The sequence below is a fragment of the Vespa mandarinia genome, chromosome 2 (assembly GCF_050613455.1).
Source record: "Vespa mandarinia isolate Hongniang chromosome 2, ASM5061345v1, whole genome shotgun sequence".
NCBI classification, from domain to species: domain Eukaryota; kingdom Metazoa; phylum Arthropoda; class Insecta; order Hymenoptera; family Vespidae; genus Vespa; species Vespa mandarinia.
Window position 1 is genome coordinate 18,679,949 of NC_140811.1, and position 17,739 is coordinate 18,697,687.

At 26.5% G+C, this 17,739-nt stretch overlaps 4 protein-coding genes across 12 annotated transcripts; 2 read left to right on the top strand and 2 right to left on the bottom strand.

Annotated features, from left to right (window-relative positions):
- Positions 1-604: 604 nt before the first annotated feature.
- On the bottom strand, positions 605-5,071 carry Rassf (Ras association family member). The gene is made up of 10 exons (XM_035887939.2): positions 4,859-5,071; positions 4,379-4,473; positions 4,148-4,278; positions 3,920-3,995; positions 3,684-3,824; positions 3,425-3,598; positions 2,858-3,349; positions 2,471-2,753; positions 2,131-2,350; positions 605-1,998 (listed from the first exon to the last, which is right to left on the bottom strand). Exons 1-10 carry the CDS (start codon positions 4,896-4,898, stop codon positions 1,938-1,940), a joined length of 1,713 nt encoding a protein of 570 aa, XP_035743832.1. The 5' UTR covers positions 4,899-5,071; the 3' UTR covers positions 605-1,937.
- A 512-nt stretch (positions 5,072-5,583) lies between these two features.
- Positions 5,584-6,669, bottom strand: LOC118451473 (protein PET100 homolog, mitochondrial-like). Of its 4 annotated transcripts, none has more exons than XM_085664962.1 (2): positions 6,589-6,669; positions 5,584-5,963 (listed from the first exon to the last, which is right to left on the bottom strand). In XM_085664962.1, exon 2 carries the CDS (start codon positions 5,950-5,952, stop codon positions 5,707-5,709), a length of 246 nt encoding a protein of 81 aa, XP_085521088.1. In that variant the 5' UTR covers positions 5,953-5,963; positions 6,589-6,669; the 3' UTR covers positions 5,584-5,706. The 4 variants fall into 4 exon arrangements, with proteins under 4 accessions (XP_085521088.1, XP_085521089.1, XP_035743979.1 ...); XM_085664963.1 differs by lacking the exon at positions 6,589-6,669 and adding an exon at positions 6,251-6,436; XM_035888086.2 differs by lacking the exon at positions 6,589-6,669 and adding an exon at positions 6,038-6,244 and having other exon boundaries at positions 5,585-5,963.
- Positions 6,670-6,753: 84 nt separating this feature from the next.
- On the top strand, positions 6,754-14,487 carry LOC118451379 (uncharacterized). Of its 5 annotated transcripts, XM_035887850.2 has the most exons (11): positions 6,754-6,802; positions 6,885-6,935; positions 7,276-7,446; positions 7,541-7,674; positions 7,795-7,942; positions 8,034-8,234; positions 8,311-8,531; positions 8,635-8,939; positions 9,047-14,055; positions 14,195-14,253; positions 14,348-14,487. In XM_035887850.2, the coding sequence occupies exons 2-11, from the start codon at positions 6,893-6,895 to the stop codon at positions 14,435-14,437; spliced, it is 6,381 nt and encodes a 2,126-aa protein (XP_035743743.2). In that variant the 5' UTR covers positions 6,754-6,802; positions 6,885-6,892; the 3' UTR covers positions 14,438-14,487. The 5 variants fall into 5 exon arrangements, with proteins under 5 accessions (XP_035743743.2, XP_035743761.2, XP_035743734.2 ...); XM_035887868.2 differs by lacking the exon at positions 6,885-6,935 and having other exon boundaries at positions 6,760-6,802; XM_035887841.2 differs by having other exon boundaries at positions 6,796-6,935.
- Positions 14,488-15,639: 1,152 nt separating this feature from the next.
- LOC118451454 (caspase-1) lies at positions 15,640-17,385 on the top strand. 2 transcript variants are annotated; one of them, XM_035888011.2, is made up of 4 exons: positions 15,640-15,906; positions 16,133-16,407; positions 16,501-16,806; positions 16,946-17,385. In XM_035888011.2, the coding sequence occupies exons 1-4, from the start codon at positions 15,833-15,835 to the stop codon at positions 17,191-17,193; spliced, it is 903 nt and encodes a 300-aa protein (XP_035743904.1). In that variant the 5' UTR covers positions 15,640-15,832; the 3' UTR covers positions 17,194-17,385. The 2 variants fall into 2 exon arrangements, with proteins under 2 accessions (XP_035743904.1, XP_035743914.1); XM_035888021.2 differs by having other exon boundaries at positions 15,646-15,906; positions 16,148-16,407.
- The last annotated feature ends 354 nt before the right edge of the window (positions 17,386-17,739 follow it).

Genomic DNA, 17,739 nt, shown 5'->3' on the forward strand with positions numbered 1-17,739 from the left:
TTTTGGCTTTATTGCATTATAAAATAGTTAAAATCCTGATAATTATATACGACGTAAACTAACACGTAGCATGTCTGACTAGCTCAAAAATGTATAATGTTCTGGACAGTCCGTTTAAATATATATTGCGGCTTCTTAATCAGCTAAAAAAATTCGTCAGTATAATATATATATATATATATATATATATATATATATATATATATATATATATATATAATCAATGTATATTAGTTTTTATATCAAATAATTTGATTATAATGAACATTGTGTTAGGCAACATTGCACCTTACTACTACTATTACTATATTTAAACTGGACTATATAATCGGAAGTATTTAAGTTTTTAAATATCTTATTCGGACTAACACTTATTCTAAATTGATATATAATCATTTTTCATTCTGAATATTTTTTCTATCAAAAAAATGCATTGCTTATTTATTATTATTATTATTATTACTACTATTATTATTATCATTATCATTATCATTATCAGTATCATTATCATTATCATTATCATTATTATTACTTTCATTTTTATTTTTATTTTCTTTTTTTAATTTTTTTTTTCTTTTTTTTTTTTTTTTCTTTTCTTTTCTTTTAATAACTCGGAATGCTATATAAAATACTATCAAATCAAACAAAAGAATGATTTACAATAATAAGCATTAAGAGCTTTATCAAATATAAAAATTTTTGTATTATCGAAGCACCAACTAATTCTCTTGCTCATTGATAAATTTGTGCAAAAATTCTTTACATTTATCAACGCTAAACTAACTCTTTCTGTTTTTCTTTTTCTTTTTTCTTTTTACTTTCAGAAAAGTAAAGCTTTACTTATTTACTTATTTATTTATTTATTTATTTATTTATTTATTTACTTGTCCGTTTCTAAATCACTATAATAGAATTGTTTGTTCGATATAAAGTCTGAATGAAAGGAGCATGAACACAAGTATATTACTGCATGAGATAGATATGATACATGTCTACATACATATGGAAACATGTTTTTTTTAAAAGCCATCGAATGTTCTTATATATTAGCAATCCTCATTATTTTCTTCACGCATAATCCTTACTTCAAGAAACTTTAAATCTTTGAGATTCATAGCATGGTCATTAATTGATCGATATTTGCATACCATATTAATTACATATATATATATATATATATATATATATATATATATATATATAAAATCTAACTATCTGTTTATTTTTCAGATAGATCACGAGACCACAGATTACAATAATAATGTAATGCATTTCTATTCCTATAGTAAATAACGTTAATAAATGGTTATAAGAAAGACAAATACTAATTATTAAAAAGTTGCCTTATATAATAACAATGTACATGTACACGTGCACGCACACACGTATACACACATGGACATACTAGAGTAATGCTTATTTGATATCAAATAGCATATGCAATACATATTACTGATTCTTTAATTGAGATTTGGTTCTGTCGTTGAATTGCACCAGATTAACTAACTTGCCAGTGTGTATATATATATATATATATATATATGTATGTGTATATGCATATATATATATATATAAATATACACACACACACATATATATACGTATATATGCCAACTGTAGATAAATGCAACGAATATATACGATAAAAAAAAAACAATGATTTAAAAATGAGATATAAGTGCTAAATTGAAAATATGATATTGACTACGTTTAATATGACATTGCAAAAACATAATTTAATCTAAAAATTCAATTTGCAAGGCCGTCAAGAAGGAATCGATCGATTATTATAATTATTATTTATAATCCTAAATATCTTTCTTTCTCTGTTAATCATTCAACAATATAAGAAAAAAGAAAATGTATGTTATCAATGAAGATTCATAGAAAAATAATGATCTGTTTACCGTTTGAGTCCGTTGTTTTTAATCACTTAATTACAATCGGACCTTCAATTCCTCCATTCTTTGTTTTATTCTTTTTCGCATCTCCTTGTATCTAAAATCAAGAAAAAAAAGAAAAAAAAAAAAAAGAAAGAAAAGAAAAAAAAGAAAGAAAAAAGAACAGAAAAGAAAAATATGTCAGTCAATTATAATTAATTAATATAATAATTCATAAAAAATTACTAACTTTTCTTTTAAAAGTACAATTTGTCGTTCTTCCTCATAATGATAACGTTGCAATATACCATGGCATTCTGCTAATGATAGATTAAGGAACTGTGCAACATCTGAACTGATTTCAGGTGTAGAAAGTTTATCGACCAAAAATAATCTTGCTACATTTTCATGTGGACCCAATACTACTCTCACTTCCAATGGATACTCGTCGTCTCTCAATCTTCTTTGCTCTGTACATTAAAATAATTGAAGTGTTATAAAATATATACATAAAAAATAATAAAAGAAAGAAAAAATATATATACAAAAAAAAAAAAAAGAAAAAAAAGAAAACATGTATACAAACTTACCACCATTATCGCGGACTACGAACAATGCAAAGTTATCCGATTTAGCATCCACTTTATATTTGTCGAGCATAAGATTAATAACCTCTTGCGTGTTTACTAAACTCGTAACCCAAACAGACATTTGAGAACCATGTGGTGGTGTAAAGAAACTAGTTTCTCGATTATAGAAATGACCATTTATTGAACAACGACGTCTTAATCGGCTACGTGATTGACGTCGACCACCTGGTCTACGTCGAATTGCGGTGGATCCTTGTTTACGTCTTAGAACAACGCCATCCAACTGAAATAAATCAATTATAGAATAATAACGAGAGGATGAATAAAACGGAGAAAAGAAAAAAAGAAAAAAAAAACCCCCCCAACAAAAAAGGAAACAATCATTACCTCCAAACCACTATCAGTTGACATTGTCATGTTATCATCTTCTCTAAATTGCAGAGAATTTACAGAATCCGTATCACTGTCTGTACGATGCCGTTGAAGACAATCTGGACCGGACATTGAACGATTTAAGCCCTTTTCTATCCAACTATCGTCAGTACTAATAGATCTATTACCAATAACATTCTTTTCCAAATTATCAAAATATTCTACCCTACGAAGAGTACCGTTCCGATTTGGTGTCCCATGATAAATAGGAGTATCAGTGCTGGAAGAACTACCAATGCTATGTGTCGGTGTACTATTTATACTACTATCATTACCCCTATTAACATGATGATTAGGACTATTTGTTTCGGAATTATCACGAGAATCTGTTTTATCGAAACTTGATTCAGAAGAATGAACTGGTGTTTCGTTATTAGAACTTATTGATGGAAGATTTTCAGGCATCGTCGAATACAATTTATTACCCTCGTCTACCTTTCGTTCAACCTAAAATAATTAATACATTAAAACAATATTAATCCGTATAATATATAAAAATTATTAAATTTTTTTATATCAAACCTGAAGTAATTCATCTAATTCATCCCATTCCATGGTTTTAACATCTAATTTCATAGGCAATGTCAAACTTTTTAAATGATCAGGAGATTGCGGAATTGACTTTGCATTCCCTTCCGTGTCACATTCCGATGTACTCTTCAACGTGATATCAGTTTTATCTTCGTCCTCCAAATCCTATTTTTTATATTGAATAATTATAGAAAATGATTTCAAATAAAAAAAAAAATTTATATATCATATAAAATTAATATTAACAAACCTCGGAGACACTACGTCTACAAGAATTTCTATTACGTGCAGTAACAACAGTACGTTGATCATCGTCTTCTTTCAAATGAATAACACCTCGAACACCCCAATATATTCTCAAGGCACCTTCCAATATTAATCTTCCATTGACCTATTTTCAAAATTTATTTCGAATATAGGCGATGCATAAAAAATATCTGTTAGTTATGAATAATTTTAATAAATTGAATAAAGAAAAAACCTTACCTCGCGACTTCGGATTCCACCACTTTTACCTTCGTAATACTGATTAAAAACTTTCAATTTTGATTCTAAATGTGACCTATTCATAAACATATATATATATATACATATATATATATATATATATATATATATATATATACATATAAGATTTCATTAAAATTTTATACTTTTAAAATAATTATAAAAAAAGAAATAAAACAATAACATGATTATAAATAAATGCATTACCTCGGTAACGATGGACGAACTTCTTTTTTTCCAAAACTTGTATGTGATTCTACTCTTGTACCATGACCAAATAATTGAGGTCCAAAAAGAGCACCATAACATGGGACATGGCAGTATGGTACTCCTTTGTGCTAAGATAGACAGATATTAAATTAGATTGTTAATATGACTGATATTAATCCTAAACAAACAAAAAAAAAAAAAAAAAATAAGAAAAGAAAAATCTTTTACCTCTGCATGTTGCCCAGGATTCAAACGCTTTCCACATTCCTCACAGCGTAAACATTCTGGATGCCAATCATATCCTAAAGATTGCTTACGTTCCGCTATGAATAACAAAGTATAATGAATAAAACTTGAGGTGAAAGAATTTTCTTTAAAATTTTTTTTATCTACACACATATTTTTTCTATTAAGATAATAACATAACGATGATAAAATTAATGACAATAAGATTTATATAATGGGATAAAATAAAAGTATTCAATGAGATTCTCAATTCTTTTCTTTTTCTCTTTTTATTTATTTTTTTTTTTTTTTTTTTTTTCAATATATAATAAATTAAGATCACATAGTTTTTCCTTCCAAATGACGTATTTCGTGTATTTGTGTGAAAAAAAAAAAAAAAAAAAAAAAAAAATTTAATCTAAATACAGCGGCAATTGTCAAAGTCAAATCTTTATATTATAATGATAAAATAAAAGATCTTACCAAAATAAACAGGTTTTCCACATTTATGGCACTTCCACATGACGGCAAATTATCATTAAATAGTTAAAATAAAGAAGGGAATAATTATATTAACGTTAAATCATTTTGTTTATGTTATTGCTATTCCATTGTATTGAATATGACATTCTGATTAATTAAGTCTATCACTAATAAGGTAATCTACAGAGAAATAATGAATTACGATTTCCAATTGCGTTCCAAAACCTACTGAAACTATCTCCTCTAGTACGACTTGCCTGTCATAGATTTATATCAATTTTTTTATTTTACTTTTTACAAAAACCAAATGGCATTCAGTACGTTAATACAAAAAAAAAGAAAAAAAGAAAAAAGATGTATAAATCTGAAAATATATAACGATTAAAATTAACAATATCATTTCTAATGCAGGAATACAAATAATAATAGGGATTTTCTTTTGTCAACAAATTTCACCAATGACAAAATATCTACCGATAATTCCTATACGCTATTGGTCCATACATTTTCTCATGTGTATTAATATCAGAATATATGTGAGACTGAATATTTGATTGAAATATTAAAAATTGTATATATTTTATTTATATGAATAATAATCTTGTTTATTTAAAAAAAAAAGAAATATCACATTTGTCATACAACTAAGATGACTAGGTTTACTTAATCATTAGAACATCACTAACATAATAAAGATGTTTGATAAAAAAAAAAAATAATAATAATAATAATAAAGATATTTGATTGATATTTAACAAAATATATACGGATATATATATATATATACACATATACGCACACATATATTTAAGACACTAAACATATATTATACAATAATTCTTATTTTATTAAATATTCTTGTTAAGTGTACGTTCCATAAGTTCCAATTGTTTTCGTTCTATTTTTTCATTATGATTTCTGATAGATTCTTCTATAATCCTACGTTGCTCCTTATCGTCTTTAGGATAATATTCATTTCTTACTTTTGTCACCCATTGTTCGAAATTTTCTGGTTGATTAAAATAATGAAACATTATTACGGGAAAGGCCATATATAATGACATTTTAAAAATTTCTAACTGCCAGTTTCCCATATTCTATTATTCTGTAAAATATATAATTTAAATATATATAAAGACAATAAATAAATCAATATATAATGTCATTCAAAAATCAAACCTTAGAAAAGTTTATATGTAATATAACATAACATTGTATAAAATTATTCAAATTACGTACTACTACAGTTGCAATAACAAATAATAAGTTTAGAAATTTCTTGAACAATATTAAATCGTACGATTTAAATGTTAATACTTTGCAGAAACTTATAATAAATAAATGTTCGAAAGGAGGTTATAAATTTTACTGAGAATCTCTTTCATTGCTCACTTCAGTTCAATGTGAAGATTTTAAATAGTGATTTTCTAACGATATCGATCGGTTATAATATCGATAAAGAAAACTCGCATGATTTCGTATTTTTCATTTCTTTCTTTCTTTTCTTTTTTCGTGTTTTTTGTTTCTTTTAAATAATCGACAAATTAATAAATAATAATACGTATTAATAATCGTAACTACTTGACTTAACTTTTTTATTTAATCGTACGTCGTTCAAATGATACTTTGATTATTGATTGTTATTTTTATTTTTTTATTTGAAAAAAAAAAAAAAAAAAAAAAAAAAAAAAAAAAAAAAAAAAAGAAAATATATATATAAAGTTACGTACTTCGATTTAAATTTATCCGAATAACACTTCATTAAAGAACATTCTTTTAATCTTAAATCTATATAATTTATGAATCTGTTTTGCTGAACTTGTAGTTTATGGTTAAAAAAAAAAAAAAAAAAAAAGAGAGAGAGAAAAAAGAAAGAAAGAAAGCGTCTTTCCCCTCTCCTCTAAAACAAGAATGCAAGACGCTTAAAGACGCGATGCATTTTAAGTGAGCAAGCTTTTGTAGAAGTTAATAATCAATGTTTTAATTATTTAATTTTGTTCGTTTTATTTAATATAAATTTGTATAGTTATTATCATGGAAGCTTTGTTACCTTCGGAAATAGCTCGATTAGTGTTCGGTAAATAATATTTATGCATTATTTTTATATTATCTCTGTTAACCTCTTTCTGTAGAAAATATATAAATAACATTAAATGAATGGTATTATTGTAAATATTAGTTTTCTTTTTTTTTTTTTTTTTTTTTTATCTTCGTGTTAAAATGAAATGTATTGTTTGAACGAGGATAATAATGAATTAGATGTTTATTGATATGAACGGGAAGTAATCTTTTTTTACAATTTTTGTATGGAGAATAATTATGTATATATATATATTTTTTTTTTGTTCTTGTATAATATGAAAAATATATAGGGAACGTTAAAACTAAATTTTTTTAATCATTTCTCATTAAATTAGGATATCTGGAGGATCATGATTGTAATGATGCTGCCAGGGTATTCTTAGAAACATCTCCACATCTTCAAGAATGTCGTAATGCATTATCAAAAGGAAGACGTTTTAATACTCGTATCAGTGGATTAACGTTAATAGATATTGTTGAAAAATATTCGGCAATGAGTGTTATGAGTAAGTTAAAATAATTGTTTTTATACAAGCTAAATGTCCTAAGAATATAATCATAAATAGTTTTTATTGGCATTTTATATGATTATATCATTAGTACAGGAACGTTTAAACAAAATCACGGATAGTGAACATTTAAAGCATTGTGGAGATCTGTTAGAACAATTAAAATTTTTAGTAGAAGAAACACGTGGGCAACGGTTCGTTGTAAATATCAATGTGCCTTCACAGGTACACAATTTTAGTATAAAATTATTATATTTTCATTGTCAAAAGAAATTTTATAAGAAGCTATATATTATTATATTTAACGTATAAAACAGAAAGTTAAAAAAATTTAGTTAATTATAGGCTAACCAGCAAACATTAAGTGGATCTCCAATAATATCAGGCAGTAGAAAAAAGAGGCATCACAGTAATAACGAGAAGGAACGGCACAAAGCTAATGCAAAATCATCTAATCCAGTTTGTCAAGAATCTGCTTTACTGTCCAATCATGGTAAGTTTAAATATATCTATTAGTATTATTTCAGGGATATTTTAATTGTCTATATAATAATAAATATTTATCTTTATCAATATAACAATAGCAATTGGTTGCGAAGCAACAGCTCTTGAAAGTTTACCTGGACATACAGAAGCAATAAAGCATACAGAAAAATGTGACGATGTACAAAGTGACATTAATAATGCAGTGGGACAATCAATGCAATCCAATTCTAGAAAAAATAGTTTGACAGATAGCAATCATACCACGGATAGCAGAGATAAAGTTGCAGCATCGGATTCGGGTAAATATTATCAAAAAAAAAAAAAAAAGAACTTCTTTATTTATAACCAAATATTCTTTAAATATGTATATTTTAGGCGATAATATTGATACTCGAAATTTTAATGTAAACATCATTAATGAAAACAAATGTAGGAAAGATGACGTTGTAAAAGTTACCACCATGAATGAAAAGTGTACTACAGGGACAAATACAGAAGAATTGTTATCTTTTTCTAATACAGAGGTTCAAACTACTCCTTGTGAATTGCTTGATTATGAATCGGAGTCTAACGACGAGCCTATTCAAAACCTTAGTGTAAGTATTTTTTTTAAAATCTTATATTACATTTTTTTAGCTTTTTAATATAATTATCTTTTTTTTTTTTTCTTTCTTTCTTTCCCTCTCCCCCTCTCGCCAGTTGTTGACAAAGGAATTGTTAAATCGAACGGAATTACAAGAACGTATCGCTGAAAATATAAATAAAGCGATTCTTCCGACTGATACATTTCTAAGGGAAGAAAAGGAAATTTTAAATGAATCCACAGGTTATGAACTTAATACATCGGTCGTATCTGAGTTAAATAATGCTATTAAATCAATAGTAGAAGCAACAGAATCTGATCCAGTGTTTGAACAATTTCTGGATGAAATCATTGGAAAAAACATAGAAACAGACACAAGTCCTGACGAGGATATTGATGTTAAATCAACTCCTACAGATAGGCAAGTATTATTTTAATATTGCTTTATTTTTGCTATAATATGATTAATAATATAATAATATAAATTTATATTTATTTTTCAATGACAATTGGATTTTAATTAAACAGATCAGAAGAAAAACGAATGGAAATTGATAATATTGGCATTGCATTACCAGAACACACAGTTGTTGGAGCTAAATCGTCTAATGAAATAACTTCAACAGAAGTGCCATTGAAACAAAGGCTTCGTAGTTCTTCTAGACAACAAACTGCTAGAATAGAAGATGAAATTTATAAACAAAAGGAACAAAGTGCTTTGGAAGATCAGAATGCAGCAGCTATTTTAAGTATTATAAATGCTAACATAACGAATACGCACGTTAGACCGGAAAATGATAAAAGTAATGATAACAAAGAATCGTGCACGGCAGAAACTAATAACGATAAAAAATCTCCAACCTCTGTACCTAGTAACAGTAATGCTGATTTATCTGAAAAATATTCTACGCAAATGGAAAATCAGAAAATTGATAATATTATTGTAAACAAAGAAACAGAATCTAAACCAAAGAGATCAATGGTTAAACGTCCACGACCTACAAAAATTAAACGAGAATCTGAAATCAATTCTAATGATTTAATCTCGGAACAAGATATTATGACTATGCCAACATTGGTATTATGTTCGAAGGAAGAGATAACTAATATTCGAGCTTTAAATCCATCTTATTCGATTGGAAATATTCATCCTATTACTTCTAATTCTACTTCACATTTTATTCCAATAATGCCTAAAGATCCTAACAAAACTAAAGAATCAGTGGAAACTTTGTATGTTAGAACAGTAAATGTACCACAAAAATATGTATTGCCAACAACTGTACCAAATGTACAAGAAGACGCAAAGAATTTATCAAATAGTAAGGTACAATCATCATCTCAAAAAGAAAACATTGCTCATAGCAAATTAAAGCCTATACAAAATATTGACAAATTGATACAAAATACATGTAATCCTATTTTTCTAGATCCAATTGAAACAAATAAATTAGTGAGTATGGAATCAATAACACTTTATAGCACAGAAAATAGTATTAAAACATCTTTGAATAGTACAAATATGCCTATAATTAACGTTGAAGAGAACATCAGTTTGTCGGGAATAGAATTATCTCCTTATTTGAAGTTTAATTCTAAATCTAATCAAAGCCATAATTTGTCAGATATTGATCTAGTACTTATGGAAAATTTTAAAACATTCACACAATCTGCACCGAATGAAAGTAAAGAACAGAATGTTATGACGTCTAAAAAGACTGAAGGCGATATAATTAATAAACGAACACCAAGATCTTTATTAAAACATAGGGCGAAAACACATAGGCTTAGTTTATCTACTCCTCGAAGGAATAGTCATGTAAGAACGCTTGATTTTAATACGCCAACAAAATTAATACATTCCGCTTCAAAAATGCAAGATAATGAAAATTTGAGCTGTTCTCCCAAATTATTAAGACCTATGAAATCAGTTCGTAGAACTTCTCTCTTCAAATCACCGCCATTCACTAATTCATCTGTAACAATACCAACGTTTCAAAATGCATTAAATATTGGACAATCTAATGAAATACCTATAGCAACTAGAAGTCCTATTCCAAAACTTATGGGAGGTTGGGAAAAATATAATGGTGTAGGTGTAATCATAGATGATCCGTCACCTTGTAAAAGCAATGGTATTAATTCTCCTATATCAATAAATAAATTTCAAAGGTCTAAAACAATAGCAAAAAGTTGGGATGCAGATTTGCGTAAGTGTTTACAGACAAGCGATGAGAGATCTACATCGACAGTAAGTAACAAAAAGAAGAAAAAAGTTACTGAAAGTAAAAATAATATCGCATGTAAAACTTCAAAACGTAATTTACAATGCTTAAAGACTAAAGGTAGGAAAAAATCTAATGACGAAAGAGCTATAGTTGATGTAAAGAAACAATATGTTGAAAAAGAGGATGAAGAATCAATAACGAGTGTACAAGATGTTAAAAAGAATAAAACAGATGTACCAATGGAAATGAGCAATAAGCCGCTTTCTAAAAATCTATTAAGTAATACGAACAAAGAAGTAACAAGTGGTAATACAGATAATTCTTGTGTTTTAGAGAAGATAGAGACGGGCACAGATACATGTACGATTAAATCGACTTGTCCTGTAGCTGTAGTAGAAAACAACATTACAACAGGTACAAATAATAAGGAAACAACTGAGAAAAAGATTGTGAAAAAATATGTACAATTAAAAACATTAAAGACAAATTTAAGAAAATCAGAAAAAGAGAAAAATGTTACAAATAATGTATTGCCTACTATAGAAGTTGTTCCAATATCTGATATAATAGATTTAGAAACACCAAGAAAATTTGGAAATTCTTCTGGAATACCTTCAACGCCTCGTTTACTTAGTCCAAATAGCAATATTATTCCATCGTTTATTAAAACCAGCGATGATTCGACCAAAATACGTAGCTTAATAAACACACCGGAATTTCCAACTACTCCTTGCATTGCATTGACTCCAAAACATTGTGAGGAAAATACGCGCGATGTTATAAAAAAAGGAATATATAATGGTTGTATATCGCCTTATTATAAACCAAGTACAGAACATGTAAATCCCTGTGATTCTGAAAAAGTAATAAAAATTGATATGAAATTTGATAACGACGCAACGAAACATTTGGCTATCCCAATTTCTGACACTAAGTCAATTGGTACAACTCAATTGGCACTAAATACGGACAATGGTTATGATAATGTATCTGTTTCTACTAAGCTTGAAATAACACAGTTTGAAGTAATCAAAGAAAATTTGCCAAAGGATGAAGCTGTCAAAGAACTTAAAATATCCTCTAAAACTAAGGACATTACGTCTGCTAATTTGAATACAACTTCTATGCAAAATGATGAAAATGATACTAAAGTTGTTACATTAATTAATGAAAAATCACTCAGTATTCGTGAAAATTCAACTGATAGCGACACATCTTCATCCTCTTCATCATCGTCGTCGTCATCTTCTTCTTCTTCTACTAATTCCAATATTACTGATACATCCAAACCATTCTCATGTAATAAAAAATACAAAAAGACTCCTAATAAAATATACACAGATACAAGCAATGATTCTATATCAAAGATAAATGCATCTGGCAATAATTCTATGCATGATATATCTGTAAACTTAAAGAATGATTTGATCAAAGATAAAGCGATATCAAGTGTATCAAATATATCAACTAATGTAATGGAAGTTGAGAAAGCATCCATGGATATTATAATCAAATCTGAATCTTCTCCAGCTAAGTTACTTTCTTTAACAAAAAGTGAAGAACAATTGGAATCTACTTTAAAGGAAACTCCTGCTAAGGATGAGAATTTGTTGCCGGAAGAAGATATATCTGACACTCCTAGCAGTTCAAAAATTGGTATAGACAATGTAACAAATTTATCTTCAAAGATATCTGCATTTATTACCTCAGAAAATGAAAAATTAACAAATGCAAATTCTTCAATACCACAAATCTCCGATGTGAATAAAGTCGTACAGAAATCACAAATAATAAATATACAGAATATATCACTTGACAGATCAACTTTTTTACCATTGGCAGAATATGCAAATCATCAAAATAATAAGCAAAAAATATTAAGTACGGATGAGCATGCAAGACAATTGGAACAAAAACGTCAACGTATGATAGCAAAGCTTAAACAAATTCCAAAATCGAATGTAACTCTTGTAAAAAATAGATCTAAACAAAATATATTATCGATAAAGAACAGAAACAATTGTATAAGTAAAAATAATCGACTAAAGAATAAAATAACAAATAGAATGAGAACTAGAGAAAAACGATTTGAAAAGAATTTCGATAAGAATACTAATAATAGAGAAAATACGGATGAACGAGTTTCTGTAATTAATAATGTTGTTGTTACAAATATTCAAGATATAAATAAAGAAGATAGTGACAAAACAATGTCAATTACAGATTCATCGGATAAATGTAACAAGGATATTCAAAATAATAAAAAAAATGTTTTAATGGAAGCAAATTCTACAGTAAATACATTAATATCAACACAAGAAAAAATAAATATAGAGTCAAAAACTAATGTGGATGAATATAATGCTATTCATACTACATCTCAAAATGATAGTATTGAAAGTGATCAAGTAAATAATGAAAAAGTAAGCGAACAAGAATTATCAAAAGAGTATTTATCCAGTATTAACAAAGATAAAAAGTTAATTATGGAAAATAACGATACGATAAACAAATATAATATTAAAGCTAATACAATTATTGCAATAAAACATGTTGAAAAAGTAGAAGATATATTGAAGGCTAAAGTTAATCAAGTAAAACGTGATTTGTTCAGCGATGAAGAAAATGAACGAAAATCTCAAGTATCAGAAGATATGATCTCGAAAGATCTTCAAGTTGAAAAGAAAGATGAACATATTTTAAATAATAACGAAGTCATAAATGCTGTAGAAACTATTAAATCACAAGATTCAAAAGAGGTATTGTCTTGTGTTCTTGAATGTTTACAGCTAGTACCGGCAAGCAAAACTGATAATCATAAAGAAAAAAATGATAACAATCAATCTGAAGAGGAAATTGATTTAAATACAACTGGACCTAGTTCTGTAGAATATCACTTTGTTTATGATGACAGTATATCAACGAAAAAAAGAAGAAGAAGATACAGTAGCAATGAATTAAAACAGCATGTAAATGTTCAACTCAGCAATGAAAATTATAGAGAAGTTATAAAAACTATGACGGCTACTGATTATCAAGAAATATTCAATATGAATCCAAAATCTAAGAAGAAACCGATCAACAAGAAGTTGCCTGTAAAAAATTCTCAAACGAGTAATATAAAATCTAATAACAATAACTTTATCTTAAAGGATAATTGCACCAAGCCATTAGCCACGTCTTCGCCCGTAGACAAGCCTATATTAACAAAATTAAAGAAGACTACGAGCAAAATTATGCCGATAAATGATAAGGATAATGTATCAGAAAAAGTAAAAGTGCAATCTGAAAAAAGTAAAACACAAAAAGGTAATTGAATATTTGTATATTTTATATTAAAAAAAAAAAATTTACAAATATTCATCTTTTTGTTTAATTTACAAATATTCATCTTATTGCTTAATTTACAAATATTTATTTTTCATGAGTAAAGTAAAATTGATTTCAGACAATTTAACTACAAAAAATCATAAAAGGAAATTATCAGAATCTAAAGAAGACGCAAAGGTTTGTTATTAATTGGCATAAGTTATTAATTTTTTTTTGTTTTTTATATCTATTTATATGTGTACAAATTGTGTACAAAAATAATTGTTTACAGGTTGAAAAAAAACGCATATATGATCCACAAGTATTATTAAGTAATATGAACTTAGATGAATTTTTGACGTCTGTTCATGGACCTACATGAATATCATATGCTCTCTTGCTATATCCAAATGTTATATATATATATATTATATATATTGTGTGTGTATATATATATATATATAATATTATATGTATACATATAATAATAAATATTATATATACATATAATATTATATATTAATATATATAATATTATATGTATTATATAATATTTATAGCGCACGCACGCACACACGTATATCTGTGTGTATGTGTATGTATATTGTAGTTTTTACTATGTAAATATTGTTAATTAAGTTATGTAAAACAATATACATTGTTTTGTGTGAATTAAACTTACATTATTTTTATTGATAGATTATAAACTTTTCTTCCTCATGTATATAACATAGAATGATATTTATTAAATATTTTTATTTGGAATACGACATTATTTATATAATATATTTTATACAGAAATTTATAAAAAATAATTTATAGTTGCAGACAGAAATCACAACTAATTACGACTACTTAATTATTTATATTTAAGGGAAGCATTATTTATTTAATGATTCTTATAAAGCTAATACTTTACATCAGATAAATGTTCATTACTTGTCAGAAAACCAAAACTATATTGTTCGATAGGTTAATAAAAAATAAAAACAAAAAATGTAAAAATCTCCAAATATATAATGATTAAAATTAAACAATATTATGAATACCAATAATAATAGGAATTTTCTTTTGTCAAAAAATTTCACCAATGACAAAATATCTTTTACCGATAATTCCTAAACGCGATTGGTGCATATATTTTCACATATAAAATTATATCAGAATATGTGAAAGAATGAATATTTGATTGAAGAATTTTTTTAATAATTGTTTCTTTTTTTCTCCCCCCCCCCCCTTTTTTTTCCAATAGTTATTTAAATGCCATATGGCAATATCGAGGATGTATTACAAAAATGTTATATGAAAGTTTATCAAAAGATGACTCAAATTATTTTATAGATCGATTCAAGTGGATATTAAAAGAAAATAAAAATAATTACGAATGATAAGTTTTTAGAATTGAATTTATCTTATCTATTCTTTTATAGAAAAGATATATCATATTTTTAATTCGTATTGTGACAAAAGAAAAAATAAACAATATAAGTCGAACGTTTAAATTGTCAAGGTTAATAATGATAGATTACTAAGCAAAATCCGTAGAGCAAGCTTTCTGATTGGTCAGTTGTTTAGCCGTCAAATGATACACGCCTTTTATACATACGACGGTTATCTTTATGTCGTTGAAGTGTGGAAGCGTCAAAAATTGAACGAATTCAATATATATGTATGTGTGTATTCATTGTTGTTCATTGTCTTGACGGCTCTGACGAATAAAGTGTAAAACAAATTCATTCGTTCGAAAAGAAATTTGATAGCTCTATTGTTAGAGAAAATGTGTTCTAAAGAAGATCATATTAATAATGAAAATGTGGAAAATGATGTTTACGATGCATTCGGATGCCCAAGGTATCATTGATTATACTTTCTCTTCTTTTTTTTTTTTTTTTATTTATTTATTTATTTATTTATTTATTTCTCTTTTTGCTTTCATTAAGTCTTCTTTTTTATATTCAAATTTAAGAAATAAAAAGTAAAATTTATTTTATACTAAAGTATAGATTTGATAGACATATTGAAGCATAAAACTAAATCTTTTATTCTTATAATAAAATCAAATAATTGTTTCATTAAGTTTTTATCCTAACAGAAAGAACAACGCTCAGGTTGCTCGACCCTTTCAAATATCACCTACTGAACGATATGCTTCACATTATAAAATGGATCATCCTAAACGCGGCATAGCAATTATATTTAATCATGAACTTTTTTCTATCAGTCATCTAAAAATAAGAAACGGAACAAATACGGATTGCGAAAATCTCAAGGAAACATTAGAATCACTTGGATTTACAGTTCAAGTTTATGAAAATTATACTTCTAAACAATTAGGAATTGTTTTGCAAGAAGGTATTAAGAGAAAGTATAAAATAAAAATTGAATAAAAATTAAATATAAAAATATAATATATAATATTTAATCAATAACAATATATTTTTATAGTTGCCGATTTAGATCATTCTACTCATGACTGTTTAATAGTTTCTGTACTAAGCCATGGAGAATTAGGGATGCTTTATGCATATGATACTTCTTACAAAGCTGATAATGTTTGGTCTTACTTCACATCAGATAAATGTCCTACTCTTGCTGGAAAACCAAAATTGTTTTTCATACAAGCCTGTCAAGGTGATAAATTAGATTCTGGTTTTAGTTTAAAAGAACGTACAGAAACAGATACTGCACATTCTAGTACATTTCGTATACCAACTCATGCGGACTTTCTTATCGCTTATTCAACTATACCAGGTAAAAGCTATGATTTTAATCATTTATTTTAAATATCACAAATAAGAAAGATTTTTTTAACTTTGTTATTTTTTATTAATTTATTATTAATTTATTTTAAATAATTTCTATATATATACACATATATATATATGTATAGGTTATTATTCATGGAGAAATACGACACGTGGATCATGGTTTATACAAGCATTATGCATGGAATTAAAAGAATTTGGAATGCGATATGATTTGTTAACTCTACTTACTTTTGTCTGTCAACGAGTTGCAATAGATTATGAATCTAATACTCCTGATAATATTACCATGCATCAACAAAAACAAATTCCATGCATAACTTCAATGCTAACTCGTCTAGTAAAATTCACAGCTCCTGCCAATGGTGTTTAGATTAATATTATAAGATTCACATTACGTACCTATATAAGTAATACATTTTATCTTATTGTAACACATATATTTCGTATATATGTTCTTTATATTTAGATAACATGTATTACTATTTTTCTATGTGCATTACTGCCATTACTTGCTGCATTTATATTACAAATTTAGACGAATTATGATATACACATATATGACATACTAGATATAAGGAGAAGTACAAATTTCTCTGCTTTTATACATTAATGAAATTATAACTAAAATTTTTAATTTTTTTTCTTTCTTCTTTCTTTTTTTTTTTTACATTTTGTATACTTGCAGGCATCACGATTATCTTCAAAAAAATGTTTTTCATTTGTAAGGTATTGCCATAAAGTATATCTATGTAATAGTCTGATTACCATTTAGTTTTAATATATATTTATTAAGTTTTATTGCAATAATCTTACCAGATTATTTATACTATTTTTACATTTGCAATATATATTTGTACACATTACATAAATTGATAAATATTTACAATGAAAAGTGCATTTATGATAAAAAAAAAAA